This window comes from Alligator mississippiensis, chromosome 5 (assembly GCF_030867095.1).
Source record: "Alligator mississippiensis isolate rAllMis1 chromosome 5, rAllMis1, whole genome shotgun sequence".
NCBI lineage: Eukaryota > Metazoa > Chordata > Crocodylia > Alligatoridae > Alligator > Alligator mississippiensis.
Window position 1 is genome coordinate 206,879,420 of NC_081828.1, and position 16,558 is coordinate 206,895,977.

Below are 16,558 nucleotides of genomic sequence, written 5' to 3' on the forward strand. Positions count from 1 at the left end.
AGGGACAGGAGGATCTATGTGGTCAACCAAAGACTGCGGCGCTGGTGTCGTCAGGAAGGCTTTGGCTTTCATGACCACAGCCCGCTCTTTGGTGAGAGAGGCAGCGAGCTGCTGGGAAGAGATGGTCTCCACCTCTCTCCCCTAGGGAGGAGGCTCTTCTCAGCCAGACTGGCTGACCTGCTCCACCGGGCTTTAAACTAAGCCCGCTGGGGGACGGGGGGACGACCGCCACTGCTGGCCCGCTGAGCAAATCTTGCAAAGCCAGCGGATCACAGCACTCAAGGGAGCCCGCCCCAGCCCTGGTAAAATCTGTGGGCAAGGAAGGAGCCCCCCAGGGGGCGCTTGCCTGCCTGTACACAAATGCCAGGAGCTTGGGGAATAAGCAGGAGGAGCTCATCCTCCTGCTCAGTGCAAACAATTACGATGTCATAGGGATAACGGAGACCTGGTGGGACTCCACCCATGCCTGGACCACGGGGATAGATGGCTATACCCTGTACAGGAGGGATCGTGTAGAGAAAAGGGGCGGGGGTGTAGCTCTCTATGTTAAGGAAAGCTACGCGTCCCTGCAAGCCGATATTGGCGACCAGGGTGGACGGCTGGAGACCCTCTGGGTTAAAATCCGTGGGGAACACGGCACAGGGGACACAATGGTGGGAGTCTATTACAGACCTCCCACCCAAAGTCCTGAGCTTGACCAGGAGTTTGCCCAGGAACTGGCTGAGGCAGCTTGCTCCAGGACCATGGTTGTCATGGGTGACTTCAATTACCCAGACATCTCGTGGGAGGATCGCTCAGCAAAGTCTGAGCGGTCGCAGAGCTTCCTCTCGTGCGTGGATGACCTCTACCTGACTCAAGAAGTCTATGGGCCAACAAGAGGCAAAGCGCTGCTCGACCTGGTACTGGCTACTGGGGAGGACCTAGTCGGCAACCTAGTGATCGATGGGAAGCTGGGTGACAGCGACCACGAGCTGATCACCTTCACCATCTGCCGAAAAGCTGGCAAGTCAGTCAGCAACACGCAAGTCCTTGACTTCAGGAAAGCTGACTTTGACAAGCTCAGGAGGCTTGTCAGTGAGGCCCTAAGGGACTGTGATCGCAGGGAGAGGGGAGTTCAAGAAGAGTGGTTGCTCCTCAAGGGAGCGATCCTCAATGCACAAACTAAGTCTATTCCATCTCGGAGGAAAGGCAGCAAGAGGGCACAGCAGCCCCCCTGGCTCTCCAGGGACCTAGCAGACCTCCTGAGGCTAAAAAGAAAGGCCTACAAAGGATGGAGGATGGGAGTCACCTCCAAGGAGGATTACTCTGCACTGGTCCGGTCCTGTAGGGAGCAGACCAGGAAAGCCAAGGCTGCAACTGAACTCCAGCTAGCTTTGAGCATCAAGGACAATAAAAAGTCCTTTTTCAGATATGTGGGGAGCCGAAGGAAAAGCAGGGGCAACGTTGGACCCCTGCTGAGCCAGATGGGGCAACTGACAACTGACGCCCAGGAAAAAGCCAACCTATTAAATAGGTACTTTGCGTCGGTCTTTCATCAGCCCCATGGGACACCCATGCCCGCTACAGGGCCGGGAAGTCCGGGTGAGGGTGATCCCCTGCCCTCCATTAATGCTGACTTTGTGAAGGAACATCTTGAGAAGCTGGATACCTTCAAGTCAGCCGGCCCTGACAATCTTCACCCCAGGGTACTCAAGGAGCTGGCGAGCATCATAGCCCAGCCTCTAGCGCGGATCTTTGAAAACTCTTGGCGCTCTGGTGTAGTGCCCGAAGACTGGAAGAAGGCCAACGTGGTGCCTATCTTCAAGAAAGGGAGGAAAGTGGATCCGGCTAACTATAGGCCCATCAGCCTGACTTCTATCCCGGGGAAGATCTTAGAAAAGTTTATTAAGGAGGCCATCCTTAATGGACTGGCCGACGCCAACATCTTAAGGGATAGCCAGCACGGGTTTGTTGCGGGTAGGTCTTGCTTGACCAATCTCATTTCCTTCTACGACCAGGTGACCTATCACCTGGACAAGGGAGATGAGATTGATGTCATATATCTTGACTTCAAAAAAGCCTTCGATCTGGTGTCCCATGATCGTCTCTTGGAGAAACTGGCCAATTGTCGCCTTGGGTCCCCCACGATCCACTGGCTGGAAAATTGGCTCCGGGGTCGGACCCAGAGGGTAGTAATTGATGGAAGTCACTCATTGTGGTGTCCTGTGACCAGTGGGGTCCCCCAGGGCTCTGTCCTTGGACCCATACTGTTCAACATCTTCATTAATGATGTGGACATTGGAGTCAGAAGCGGACTGGCCAAGTTCGCCGATGACACCAAACTTTGGGGCAAAGCATCCACATCAGAAGACAGGCGGGTGATCCAGGCTGACCTGGACAGGCTCAGCAAGTGGGCGGATGAGAATCTGATGGTGTTCAACCCCGATAAATGCAAGGTTCTCCACCTTGGGGAAAAAAAACCCGCAGCATCCTTATAGGCTCGGCAGTGCTATGTTGGTTAGCACTATGGAAGAAAGAGACTTGGGGGTCATCATTGACCACAAGATGAACATGAGCCTGCAATGCGATGCTGCGGCTAGTAAAGCGACCAAAACGCTGGCTTGCATCCATAGATGCTTCTCAAGCAAATCCCGGGACGTCATTCTCCCCCTGTACTCGGCCTTAGTGAGGCCGCAGCTGGAGTACTGCGTCCAGTTTTGGGCTCCACAATTCAAAAAGGATGTGGAGAAGCTTGAGAGAGTCCAGAGAAGAGCCACGCGCATGATCAGGGGTCAGGGAAGCAGACCCTACGATGACAGGCTGAGAGCCCTGGGGCTCTTTAGCCTGGAAAAGCACAGGCTCAGGGGTGATCTGATGGCCACCTACAAGTTTATCAGGGGTGACCACCAGTATCTAGGGAAACGTTTGTTCACCAGAGCGCCCCAAGGGATGATGAGGACGAATGGTCACAAACTACTACAAGATCGTTTCAGGCTGGACATAAGGAAGAATTTCTTTACTGTCCGAGCCCCCAAGGTCTGGAACAGCCTGCCACCGGAGGTCGTTCAAGCGCCTTCATTGAACACCTTCAAGATGAAACTGGATGCTTATCTTGCTGGGATCCTATGACCCCAGCTGACGTCCTGCCCTTTGGGCGGGGGGCTGGACTCGATGATCTTCCGAGGTCCCTTCCAGCCCTAATGTCTATGAAATCTATGAAATTATTATACCCATCAAAAAACGGGGCTGGGAAAATCAGTGCCAGCCCAGCTGCCTGTCTCTAGGCATGGGTAAACCTCCCTGTGGTGCACCACCAAAATGGGGATGGGTTTCTTGGCCTGCAGCTTGAAAAGTTTGCTAGCCCCTGAGTTAGGCCCCTTTTTAATGGTGGGTTGAACTATTGGGATAATGTAGTTCCATGGAAGACACGGTTTGATTAATGTCATAATTGTGTTATCAGTTTTTCCCAAATGGCTAAGTATCTTGAACTAGACTGAAAACACAAGTGGATTGTTGCTGGTGATTGAAATCCATCACTACCTTTCCATAAAGCGTTTCCAAGCATTGAATTTTTTTCCCCTCAGAGTTCAGGATCACTGTGATGACCGGGACACACCTGACAGCTTTGTTCCTTCTTCCTCTCCTGAAAGTGTTGTGGGAATGGAAATAAGTAGGTATCCAGACTTGTCTTTGGTAAAGGAAGAGACCCCAGAGCCTGTACCATCCCCAATCATTCCCATCCTACCCAGCAGTACTGGAAAAGGTAAGATGACATGCACTTAGCACCTGTCTCTCTCAATTCAGATTCCTTCAGCTTAACTTCATGTGTGTTTCATTTTATTTTGAAGGTTCTGAAGCAAAGAGGAATTATATAAAATCAGAACCTAGTTCAGGAACTTTACCTGGTTCTGGTTTCTTTGGCTCTCAGCTTGGGCCATCCCAAAATGGTCCTAAATCTGGCCTTATATCTGTAGCAATTACATTACATCCCACTGCTGCAGAGGTAAGGAAATAAACTTCAGTGTTTATAGGTAATAATCCATCACTGTGTGTGTCTGGTATATTATATAAATAATGAACATGTGGGTTAATGTAGTAAAACCATTCTCATAATCTTCTGGAAATTGATACTGTTGTGTAGTTTACCTCCTGCCTGATGAATAATGCTGTGTTTTGCCGTTGTTGTTGTAGAATATCAGTAGTGTCGTGGCTGCATTTTCCAATCTTCTCCACGTCAGAATTCCTAACAGCTATGAGGTTAGTAGTGCCCCAGACATCCCATCTTCCATGGGAGTGATGAACAGTCACCGAGCAAATCCGTCTATGGAATACAGACAGCACTTACTACTCCATGGTCCTCAGGCAGGACCCATGGGCCCTGCTAGATTAGTGGGGTCATATGGACTGAAGCAACCAAATATGCCATTTCCTCCGAACAGCAATGGTGAGTAGGCTTACATCTGTTTCTTGAGTGTTTTGTAGTTGCCTGTGTCAGCATGATGAACTCAGCCACCGGAGTAAACTAGTTGATTCTTGGTTTTGATGATACCGTTTTATCTTGCATCAGGGGTGTCAAACATACAGCCTGTGGGCCAGATGTGGGCCATGGCACCACTTCATCTGGTCCACAGGTAGTCTCATGGCCTACCTGAAGTTGAGGGGCATGGCCAATTGAGTGTTGCATGCTGCAGAATTTGGGGTCCGTGGGCTCTGATGGACATGGCCATCAGTGGCAGAGGGGCGAGTGAGGGCTGTGCAGATACTGTCCATGCTTGCCCCACTGCTGCCCGATCCCAGACCTGCGCCACCACCTGCTTCTCCCACCCACACTGCCACCCAGTTCCCCACCCATGTTGCCTCCCAATTCCTTACACTACTGCCTGTTCTTGGTCCCGTGCTGCTGCCCAATCCCCCCACTCACGTTGCTTGCCCCAGATCCAGAGTCAGTACAGCTGCTGCTGGCTCTGAATCTGGTCCAGGAGGAGCCCCCCTGCTCTGGATTCAGCCCAGAGCCCAGGGAGAGTTTGACATCCACGTCATACACGATCAGTACATGTGGACCTATTCCTGATGTTATCATGGGCTGCTGGAGATTGGAGGTTGTATTGTGCATCTTGTTGCCAGTTAAGAGTATGTTGCCATACAGTACACTGTATTCTCAATATAATTTTAAATTACTCTACTGATGTAAGTTCTGGGGACTTCCTCCATTTGAAAATTTGAAATAGGTATTTAAATACATAAATACTCTGATGTAATATACGTATTTATCGTCTGTGCAAGAACATGGTTTTGCATTATGATTCCCACCAGATCTATAAAAGATTTTTGTCTGGTTTAGGCAAAAATTCCCCTTCTGTGCCTAGTTCAAAACTGGGCAAATGATATCTCAGTATTAACTTGCTGAAGAACATAGTGGTGTTTCAGCATCTACTTCATTAAGGAAAACTGTTAGAAATGCTAACATGCTTTCCCCTTTTTATCTTTTTTTTTTTTTTCTTTATAGGTATAGCTGGTTATAAGGATCACAGTCAAAATATGGCAGAAGGCTCGGTGCTGCGACCTCAGTGGTGCTCTCACTGCAAAGTGGTTGTTCTTGGTAGTGGCGTGCGGAAATCTTTCAAAGATCTGCCTTTCCTTAAGCAGGTACTACAGTCGAAATTTTAATTTCTTGCTCTTAATAGCAACTGAAATCAGCCAATACCACTGACTCTTAAGCAGATATTTCCTCCTTTAATTCTTCCATCCATGTGCATCCTTCTGTTGTCTCTTACCTTATACTTTGTTTGTCACCTTTTTGGGTCAGCTCTTGTCTTTTAGCTGTGTTTGTGCAGCACCCGGCACAGTGTGGCCCTCATTCACATGTGGGGGCCCCTTTGCCTTATGCCAGTACAAACTGTAATTTCAATATATTGCTTATAAATGGTTTCAGTAAATGGCCAGATAACCAGGACAGTTGTTTAAGTAACTCTGGGAGCCACTGCACTGTAATGGTACTTCCGCTGCCTCCTGCTTGGAAAGATGAATCAAATTTAAATCTTGGTTTCATGTGTTTTCTACCATTTAACGGACATAAAATCGTGCCATCCTTTGTAAAGTAATTTGTTAGGGCTGTCAATTAATCACCATTAAAGTGCACGATTAACGCAAGGACCAATTAACTCATTTAATTTTTTAACACATCAAATTGTACGTGTGGTTTTGAAGCCTGCACCCAGGCTACCCTGCCCCGCTACTGTCACTGCTGCTTCCAGGCCGCCCTGCAGGGCAGTGGTGACAGTGCAGAGGAGCCATAGGGCAGCCCAGGCACGGACTCTGGGCAGCTGCAGCTGGAAGTGTGGAGGGGCACACCCATGCAACCCCCATCCAGGGCCCCAAGCATCCAGACTGGCAGCACTGGGGGTTTGGGGAAGGTGGCGCTGAGCCACGGCAGGGCTGCCTGGCACCCTCAAGCCCTACAGCTTGGGCTCAGGGCAGGTCAGAACTGCCTGGGAGCTTTGGTACGAGCCATCTCTGGGGCCTGTGGGTCCCTGTGCATCCCTGGTCCAGACCCCCAGGGAGTGGTGGCAACAGCAGCCCTGTGCCCCCATGGAGGCAGCTGGCACTGGTGGGCAGGGGTGGGATTCCTGCAGAGCCATTTCCCACAGCCTCTGCACCATGCCACATGCCTGGCCCCAGCTGCCACTCCCTGGGGACCTGGACCCGGGATGTGTGAGGATCCACAGGCCCAGAGGCGGCTCATGCCACGGCTCCCAGGTGGTCCCACCCCGAGACTCAGCCATAGGGCCCAAGGTTGCCAGGTGGCTCCATGCAGTTCCCAGAAGGACGCAGGCTCCAGGTAGCTGTAGCAGGAAGGTGCAGGGGTGGTAGGTGGGGACACACCCACACACAACCCCCATCCAGGGTCCCAAGCAGCTGGGCTGGCAGCGCTGAGGTTTCGTGGAGGGTGGCACTGCCTGGCATCCTCAGGCCTGGAGCAGGTTGGGACCGCCTGGGACCTGCTGAGCAAGTAAGCGAGGAAGTTCTGGCCACTGCTGCTGGGGTAGGGGCAGGGCAAGCCCGCTGCCACTAGGGCCATGCATGGGCAGAGGGCAGTGCCCAGGGCAGCTTCATAGAGACCCCGCTCAGATCGGGCATGCGGGGGTCCCCCCTCCCCAGGCTCCAGACTCCGCTGTGGGCATCCCTCCTGTCCAAGCTCCAAACCCCACACACATCGCCTCCCACACCCACCTCCCAACCGTATAAAGTACCTACATAATTTTGAGTTTTTCTGAGCATGATGTTGAGTTTTTAGCTGTGCAATTAAAATCTTGATTAATTGCAACTAATTTTTTTAATTCTGCAGCTAATTGCAATCAAATTTTTTAATAGTTTGACAGCCCTATAATTTGCATAAATTACTGAATCCACAGCAACGTTTTGCAGATAATCAGTTGATAAACCTATGTGAACTGTCTTTAACCAACCTAAAAGGAAAGGTTTTGTTGTGATAAATGAGAAGTGTCCTGTAGGCATAGTCTTGAAGTAAAAATCTTATGGACATACAGCATATGCTTCGTATTGATCCTGTTGTGCTTCTGCTGAAGGGAAAAGATTTTCAGGAATAAGCCCAAGGTAGTAACCCTTGAAATTGCCTAATATAGTATTTTTGTTACAGTAGTGCCTGGAGACCCAACCAGGATTGGAGCCTGTTTGTGGGAAACACTTTTCAAATAGAGAAGGAGAGCAAGTCCCCGGTCCAAAGGGATGAAGATTAGTTTCACTATGCTGATAATAGTTAAATGTTGTTCCCTTGAATGGGCTTCTAACTGTCTTTGGTTTTTTAAATCCCAGGATCCTCAAGAGAGCTCTGATAAGCTGAAGGACATTGTCTTTTGTAGCAACAACTGCTTTGTCCTTTATTCAGCAGCTGCACAAGCAAAAAAATCAGAGAGCAAGGTAAGTATGTAGCTCTGGGTCACAAACTAATAAGCAGGGATTATTTTGCAACTTCTCTAATTAAATAGAAAAATCGCTCTATGTAGGCCTTGAACTAGGGGTGGTTGACATTTGAATGAGTCATGCTAAAATAGGGCATGAAAATTCTGAAGCAAAAGAAAGAACAGGACTTCAAATCAATACTCCTGTTTGCTGAAAATATAAAGCTAAGGGAGATGCTGTTCAATGCATTAGCAACCTTTCCTTGACTGGGTTTAAGGACTCAGTCTGGGACTAGCACTAAAATCAATGGGAGTCTTTCTGATGACTTCATTGGGCATTGTTTCAAGCTTGAGGTGCATTCGGTTGAGCTGTTCTATGCAGAGGAAGAAATCATTAACAACTGTACAAATACTAACTGAACATAAGTTTGCAGGAACACTTTATGTTCTTAGTACAAAGGTTAAGCAATATAATCTTATTCAGTTGGCTTTTTATCTGTATTAAATGCCCATTTTAAAGAATTAATTACCAGAGTATAAACTGATAAAGAACATGGTGACTGGTTATGACAGGAGAACATAGGCAGTAATTACGGAAGTAACGACTTTGCCTAACATTTCAAGAAATACGCTCAGCAGCAAATGTGGTTAAGTCACAAATTTTTCCCGTGCTCTCCAGAATGAAGTTCATTTACATGATGTTCATTTACATTTTAGGCCTATGCCTAAAATGCCAGGTGCGTTCATTTAATCTTCCCCATTGAAATAGGCAAAAGAAGCCATTTCCTCCCGGTAGTATGGGAGGGATATGCAACAACCGTGAACCATTCAGAACTGATCAGGAAGGGGGAGGGATGGCAGGGGGGAAGGCAAGGTAAAGATGCTGAAAGCAGGGCGTGTCTGTGTAGATGAATCCAGAATAGCACTAAGCACACTGTGTTAGGACATAAGACAGTCATTAAAATTAATAAATGCTTCCTTTATTACTGTGCGTTTTCCATTTATCCCTGAGTTGTGGTTAATTTCAGAGATACTAAAATTGATTATGCTGCTTAATTTGACAATAGCTTCACTTTAAATAGATTTTAATATCATGATTAAATTGTGTTCATTGAAGTCTAAACGGTCCTAATATCATCACTGACTTAGTACATACGCTCCTTCAACCCACTTAATTTAGTTGGTCAAATAATTTTCCTTTTTCCAGTTGAACTGTATTTTTGCTCAGATAAAGTGGAGAGAACTGAATGCCGTATTTTAAGTGTTTATATAATCAATGCTTTATAATGTGTTAACATAACAGTCACAAATTTACTGTATGACGTGGTAGCTTTAGCACAAGCCAGCACTTTACTTGCCTTTATTGCTCCTGCACAATGGTTGGAGGCAATACATATTGGATTTATCAATCCATTCAAATCTTTTTTCTGTACCCCAATAAGGAATTCAGTACCATTAAAAAGGACTTTTATTGGGAGTTAGCTCTATCTAAGTGGATCCTTTTCTATTTAAGTGTTTTTGTTAGATTTCATATTTGGCCACTGAGCCCTTTCACTTAATCTCTCAAGATTATCTCTAAAATATACATATCCTTTTGAATCTTGACCCCCACACACAGCCATTCAGGAGTCCGCTCCTCACCAGCTTCCCTGAAAAATACACACATTTCGGGCCGAATTCTGTTTCGGCTAGCGGGTAACCAAAGCATTGCTTAGACCTAGGTCTGAGTTCCCCAACTGTTGTGTAGGACTGACTCTGTCATCCCCTCTGGATGTCTAAGTTCCCACATTAGAGGAGTAGGGCAAGAGCTGTGTGTCCCCTCATCCTATTCCTAGAAGAGGGGAGTCTGGAGGAGATAATACACGTGCTCTGCTGTGATAGTTGAGTAACTTAGTCTGCAGCTGCTTTTTGGTTTTCATCAAGGTGAAAAAGGAATTCTGTCCTTCATGCCAAGTTTATCTGGCAGAGCGGGAGAAAACCAGCTGTGTATCCATGTTAGCATCTTCCCTTTAACATTTATTTTGGAGATTTTTATATATCAGTCCTTCATAGGAAACTGTCCAAAACTTCCTCAAGTAGAAACAACCAACACATTTACCACATTTCTATCTAGACTATTTTTTGTTTCCACTTGTTTTTAAGCCTCTAAAAAGAGGGAAATTGATGCGTCTCCCTGTAAACTGTAAAGAAGCCATATATATGTTAATCTAACCAGAGCAAATGTATTGCTCTGTGGCCCAACACAAATTGTGCTACCAGTGAATCAGAATGGCTTCTCTTGTCCCCCTCCATTGGGTTTTTCTACCATAGTGTTTTACGTTCAAAATGCAACCCTGGAGTTGTGTGTGACCTGAAGAGTATTTGTTGTTGTTTGAGGCTTAATGTATTTTTAAGGACTTTCTATTTATTTCCCAGGAATTAATTCCAACCTTGCCACAGTCGCCAATGAAAGAAATGCAACCGAAAGCATTCCATCAGTACAGCAACAACATCTCCACTTTGGATGTACACTGTCTCCCTCAATTCCAGGAAAAAGCATCTCCACCTTCATCACCCCCCATCACCTTCCCTCCTGCATTTGAAGCAGCCAAGGTAGAGGCGAAGCCAGATGAGCTTAAGGTAACAGTGAAGCTAAAGCCGAGGTTAAAAGCAATACACAGCGGTCTTGATGATTGTCGACCTCCTAATAAGAAGTGGAAAGGAATGAAATGGAAGAAATGGAGCATCCAGATTGTGATTCCTAAAGGATCGTTCAAGCCTCCTGGTGATGAAGAGATAGATGAGTTTCTCAAAAAACTGGGCACAACCCTTAAGCCTGACCCTGTGCCTAAAGACTATAGAAAATGTTGCTTCTGTCACGAAGAAGGTGATGGATTAACAGATGGACCAGCAAGGCTGCTTAACCTTGACTTAGACCTTTGGGTCCATTTGAACTGTGCTCTTTGGTCTACAGAGGTCTATGAGACACAGGCTGGTGCCTTAATAAACGTGGAACTAGCACTGCGAAGAGGCTTGCAAATGAAATGCATGTTCTGTCACAAAATGGGCGCTACCAGCGGTTGTCACAGGTTAAGGTGCACCAATATTTATCACTTTACCTGTGCCATTAAAGCACAATGCATGTTTTTTAAAGACAAAACTATGCTTTGCCCCATGCACAAACCAAAGGGAGCTCATGAGCAAGAACTTAGTTACTTTGCAGTGTTCAGGAGGGTCTACGTTCAGCGGGATGAAGTGCGGCAGATTGCCAGCATAGTACAGCGGGGAGAGCGTGACCACACTTTCCGTGTAGGGAGCCTAATCTTCCACACTATCGGGCAGCTGCTGCCACAACAGATGCAGGCATTCCACTCATCAAAAGCGCTCTTCCCTATCGGTTATGAGGCCAGCCGGTTGTACTGGAGCATGCGATACGCAAACAGGCGCTGTCGCTATCTCTGCTCTATTGAGGAGAAGGATGGGCTTCCACTGTTTGTGATCAAAGTCATTGAGCAAGGTCATGAAGATCTGGTTCTTTCCGATACAACACCAAAAGGTAACCACAACTGTGCAAGCTAATCTAGGAGCTTTTGTAACATTTCACCCGTGTTTTCCTGGCTGGGTTTCTTGCTTTTTCTGTTTAAAAATGTAACTTGCTCTCTGATCATCTGAAAAGTGTATTGTGTAAATGTAACTTCCGTACCCAAGTGCCAAGGCTGTAATTCAGTCTCTTGATGAGAGTTTTATTCTGTACTGTGCATTTTAAATATGAGACTTGTTGCAGTGAATGGGGACACAATTACCAACGTTGAGGCAGCAATCTTGTGGACTGCAGATAAAATGGAAGAGCGAAGGATGTTTGCGGCCACTTCATAAGGAGGTGCTATATTGGAACGGTTCTCAGCCTTTTACACTAAAGACACCCCTCCATAACCTAGAATTTAGTGGCACCTAAAGACAACTTTAGTGCTTATGGTGTTTACCTTCTTGCACCCTGCAGCACCTTAAAAGGATCTCACAGGTGGGCCAGGTAGCCAGGGACCCCTGAGAAAGCATGGTAGCGTGGGGGTGAATGGTGCTCAGAGCTGGCAGGGAATTTAGCAGTGGGCCACTAGACCCCTGTAGGAGGCAGCTGCTTCTGTAGGGGGGGAGGGGATAATAGTGGCCACTGGTGCCAGGTAAAGGTGGCAGGGTCAGAACTCTGCTGTGCCTGGCTCCTTCCACCATCTCCTCTGTTTCCGCCCCCAGCCTGTACCTGAGGGGTGGTGCAGCTGCCACCACTAGCTCCTCCTCCAGGGACTTGAATGCCAATGTCCAGAGCCACCTGCCCCCACAGCCCCTTTCACTAGCTCCAGGAGTATGGGAGGAGCAGGGGAAATGAGCTGGCCTGAAAAAATCCAGCCCCCACCCTCCACTTCGCTTCAAAGTGCGCCGCTCAAAGCACAAGGGCAATCAGCTCCTGGGGTGCACTTAGCTCAGCTCATCCCCTTGCTCCTCCTGTGCTCCTGGAGCCAGTGGGGGGGACTCTGGGCAGTGCTGCTAGGATGGGCACAGGGTAGCCGGTGCCTACCTTGTCTCAGTTGGCACTGGGTGCAGAACCGCTGCTGCATTGCCTCGTTGTATTCCATCCCCGCCTCGTAAGGAAGCGCCAAGGAATATAAGTGAAAATTGGACAAAAGAAGAAGAAATATGTGTGCATTTAAGGTGACCATCTCTGCATGTGGCGTTTTGGGGCTCGCTCTGTATTGCAGTGCTCTGATCTCCAGATCAGACCTGTTCAAGTTAATAATGGCACAAAAATGTTTTCCACCCCCCTCCCAACTGCAGACTGTGAAAACACAGCAAGGGCTCTGAGAGTCAAGCTGGTTTCTTCTGTTTCATACATCAGCCCCAGCAATTTGTGTGCGTGCAACCCCATTATCTTCAAATTATGCCTTCAGTGACTTGCGCAGATGTATTGGACTGCAGCTTACTAGATTATTCTGTACATACATGATTCACAAAACAGAGTGGGTTCCAGCTGCTTCAGCCCTAGCCCTGTGCAAGGAATAACTATATCACTGCTTGCAAGAGTACCTTTATCACTGAGGTACAGCTGAGGCCGAATCCATGCAAAGAGCAGCCCTGTCAAATTAAGAAATTGTTTTGTGTTTTTTTTTTACCTAATCACATTTCAGAGCATTGAAAGTGCAGTTAGTCAGGTCAGCAGTATTGTACCAGGGTTCATCACATCTTAGGTATGGAGGTGCTGTGGAGACAGTACACTCAGACCCCGATAAGGATAGAAATGCCCTGTAGTGTTCAGCGGGGACATGTAACTAAATGAGGCAAGTCAAACTACAGAAGGAGCCTCATTGCTATTCAACTGCTGTGCAAAATTTGAAGGGTGGTGATCAGTCAGAGAAAACTGGAGCTTCGAGTGTCCAAAAGGATAATAAAGGACCCGTTTGTGCTCAGACACGATGGTGATGAGCACTGGCTGGATGTGCTTGTTAGTAGAGTGACTGGCACCATGCTTCTTAGTGGGTAGAGGATCTTGGGATCCGAGAGGACTTAGCACATTGTCCTGCTGTCTTCTCCCCCCACTCTTAGCCTGACGTTGCCGCCAGTCTGAGGGGTTAAAGATGCATCCTGCGATGTTAACACATCCGAAACATTTTTAGAGGTGTCATACCTAACTGACCAAGTCATTTTCATGGTGTGAGCATGCTGTTTCTACAGCTCTTCTTGTGCTGTGAGAATGAGAGGTCAAGATCCCAACGTCTTCAAATCCCCTTCATAACAGCACGTACCCACCATAAGGCACTTGACCAATGAGAGTAAGAGAAATAAGCAGTTTAAGGAAGTGAAACATTCTGATGATTTTGGGAAACTTTACTTTGTGTATAATTTTTAAAATATATCTAATTAGCAGGAGAAAATCACCTGTCTGATGACATGAGTAGGAATTCGTGTTATCGTTCTTGAACTTAAAATTCCTACCCAGCACAAAGTGTCGGTAGCCCTCCTTAGAGCCGAGAGAAGTATAACGGAAGCGCAACATTGTCTTGAGTTATGCTCATTAGTATATAATTATTCAAAAGATTATCTACTTAGACTTGACAACGCTGCTGTATTTTATTTTTTTAAGACTATCTGTCCAGATCTAAAACCAATGGTCACATCACTCTTTGGCCTTTTTAAGAATCGTTTCTGACTCTAGTATCTGTATTTGTTCGCTAAATCTATAGCTGTTGACTGTGTTCTGTTCATTGTAATGTTTTTCCACGTGGCGATGTAGGTGTGTGGGATAAAATCTTGGAGCCTGTTGCTTCTGTTAGAAAAGAGTCTGAAATGCTCCAGCTATTTCCTGGATATTTGAAGGGTGAAGACCTCTTTGGTTTGACAGCCTCTGCAGTGGCAAGAATCGCTGAATCAGTGAGTCATTGCCACCATTCCTGCCTGTTATTTTACTTAAATTAAATATTAACATTTTACAACAATGTAGAACATCTCTGATGGAAATGCTACATTTGTCACGCACGTATTTGTGTAAATGTTAAGAAGTAGATTAGCTCCTACTTTGTAGTGACTTTACCATTTGAAAGCCGGTCAAAGGCCCCTGGAATGGAAAGTCTACTGGGGGGGACATGAAAAGCAGTTAATCCTTTTCTACCTGGGGATACTCCAAACTTCAGGCAGCATTGGGAACTGCTTGGAGAAAAAGGCGGACAGTGATAAGATGATTGGGTGAAACCTCAGTCAACAGGTCCAGTCGCTGGGAACTGGAGAAGCTGCTGTCTTTAGTATAACTGCTGAGAGAGAGAAGAGGAGAAAACTAGGCTGCATTTCCCCTAAGGCAAGGGTTCCCACACTGTGGTACACGTACCCTGTGGGCGCACAAGGCATCTCTGGTGGGTACATGGAGAAATTTGTGTAACGGCAGATTTAATTTTTGTTATAATAATAATTGGCGTATCAGCAGTTAAAATATACAACGTATGCTGGTAGGGGATACACGGGCAGCTGGTAAATCTGGAAGGGGGTACGCAATAAGGAAAAGTTTGGGAACCTCCGCCCTAAGGAATAAGGAGGCGTCCTTCGTGCAGAGAGGTGCTACGTGAATCACTGTAGGTAGTGATGCTCCCTCCATTTAAAGCGGTTTTCTTCCTTTTGAGGATAGGGTCAGTTGTACCTAATGGATATGCTGCACGCGCACAGCGTTTTGGGACAAACCTCACACACGCTGGAAAGGGAAACAACAAGATGTGAAAAACTAGGTTCCCTCTATGCATTTTATATAATTTTTCAGAAAAAATCTTGCAAATCCTAAAACTTTTTGTTAAAACAGTAAAGCAGGTTTTGCTTTCAGATCTTTGCTGGAAAAGCTGGCTTTTTAAATTTCCTCCTTTATAAGTAAGAAAATTTACTCTTAATTCTTAAAGACTTTTAAGCTTGGGTTAGACAACACCTGGCAGGCATGCTCCTAGGTACAGCTGATGTTCTAGGTACCTGATCCTATCTCTGAGCACAAGCTTGACAAGATACCTCCATTTCAGTGATACCAAATACAGTGCATTTGTGGGCAGGTATCTGACATGATGGACACACTTGCAGTCTCAGGCACCCACCATGTATTTTTGGTGGGAAGTTGGCCAGCGGAACAGGCAGCCTTGCTTAAAATGCAATTTATCTGTATATATTTGCATATACAAACTAATCTTATAGTGTAGAGAAGAAGAATTTTTGTCAAAGAAAATGCTACAGAAGACTTGCCCAAAAACAAGTCCACTAAGTTTAAGTCTGAGCTATTCAGATTGTTTTATGGGAACCAGGGTTTTAGAAGACATTCATGTGTAATTGTTGATTTTTCAATCTATTAACATGTGACTACTTGATCTCTTCCAGCTTCCTGGGGTTGAGGCCTGTGAAAATTACACTTTCCGATACGGCCGCAACCCTTTAATGGAACTTCCTCTTGCCATCAACCCCACGGGCTGTGCCCGTGCCGAGCCTAAAATGAGTACCCATGTCAAGAGGTTTGTGTTAAGGTATTTTGTTTTAATTTCACATAGTACAGCCCAGGGTTTCTAGGCCGCCTAGGGTTATTTGTGCTTTTGTCTGCTGCTTACAAACCCTGTTGTCTTTGGCTGTGTACGTGCATGCCCGAACAAAGGGGAGCGCTTTGTTGTCTACGCTAGCTGGCTTTAAGTGTGTGTTTGTCTGAAAGAAATTTTAATGCAATTTGATTTGTGGTTGTATTCAGAGAAATCTTCAGTTTGTCTTGTATTCTTTCCTGTTATATGCCCAACTCCCACAGGCCTCACACCTTGAATAGCACCAGCACATCCAAGTCATTTCAGAGCACAGTTACAGGAGAGCTGAATGCGCCTTACAGTAAGCAGTTTGTCCATTCCAAGTCCTCTCAGTACCGGAAGATGAAGACAGAATGGAAGTCCAACGTGTACCTGGCTCGCTCTCGGATTCAGGTCAGTCGCAACATCACTTCATTTTTCAAATGCATCAGAACGTATTTGATTTTGTATACATTTCCCTGAAGGGTGCACGTAGCATGTGTATGGTGAACTGTTTCTACAGACGGTCTATAACAGATTTGCTTTTCATTTAATTTTTGATGCACTATCTTGGAAAATTGAATTCCAATATTTTCTCTCTGGGCCCACTTAACTACTTTCTCAAAA

The 16,558-nt window shown here is 46.5% G+C and overlaps 1 protein-coding gene across 8 annotated transcripts in view; it reads left to right on the forward strand.

Moving 5' to 3' along the window:
- Nucleotides 1-16,558, forward strand: part of KMT2C (lysine methyltransferase 2C) — a 308,664-nt gene that overhangs the window by 287,396 nt on the left and 4,710 nt on the right. For 7 of the 8 annotated variants that reach the window (XM_059729206.1, XM_059729205.1, XM_059729204.1 and 4 more), the window contains 9 exons: nt 3,564-3,742; nt 3,828-3,982; nt 4,171-4,423; nt 5,486-5,625; nt 7,813-7,917; nt 10,314-11,433; nt 14,158-14,294; nt 15,765-15,907; nt 16,177-16,345. In XM_059729206.1, the coding sequence (XP_059585189.1) occupies nt 3,564-3,742; nt 3,828-3,982; nt 4,171-4,423; nt 5,486-5,625; nt 7,813-7,917; nt 10,314-11,433; nt 14,158-14,294; nt 15,765-15,907; nt 16,177-16,345 (2,401 nt within the window). The remainder of the gene's footprint in view (nt 1-3,563; nt 3,743-3,827; nt 3,983-4,170; nt 4,424-5,485; nt 5,626-7,812; nt 7,918-10,313; nt 11,434-14,157; nt 14,295-15,764; nt 15,908-16,176; nt 16,346-16,558) is intronic. The other variant, XM_059729207.1, reaches the window with a different exon arrangement.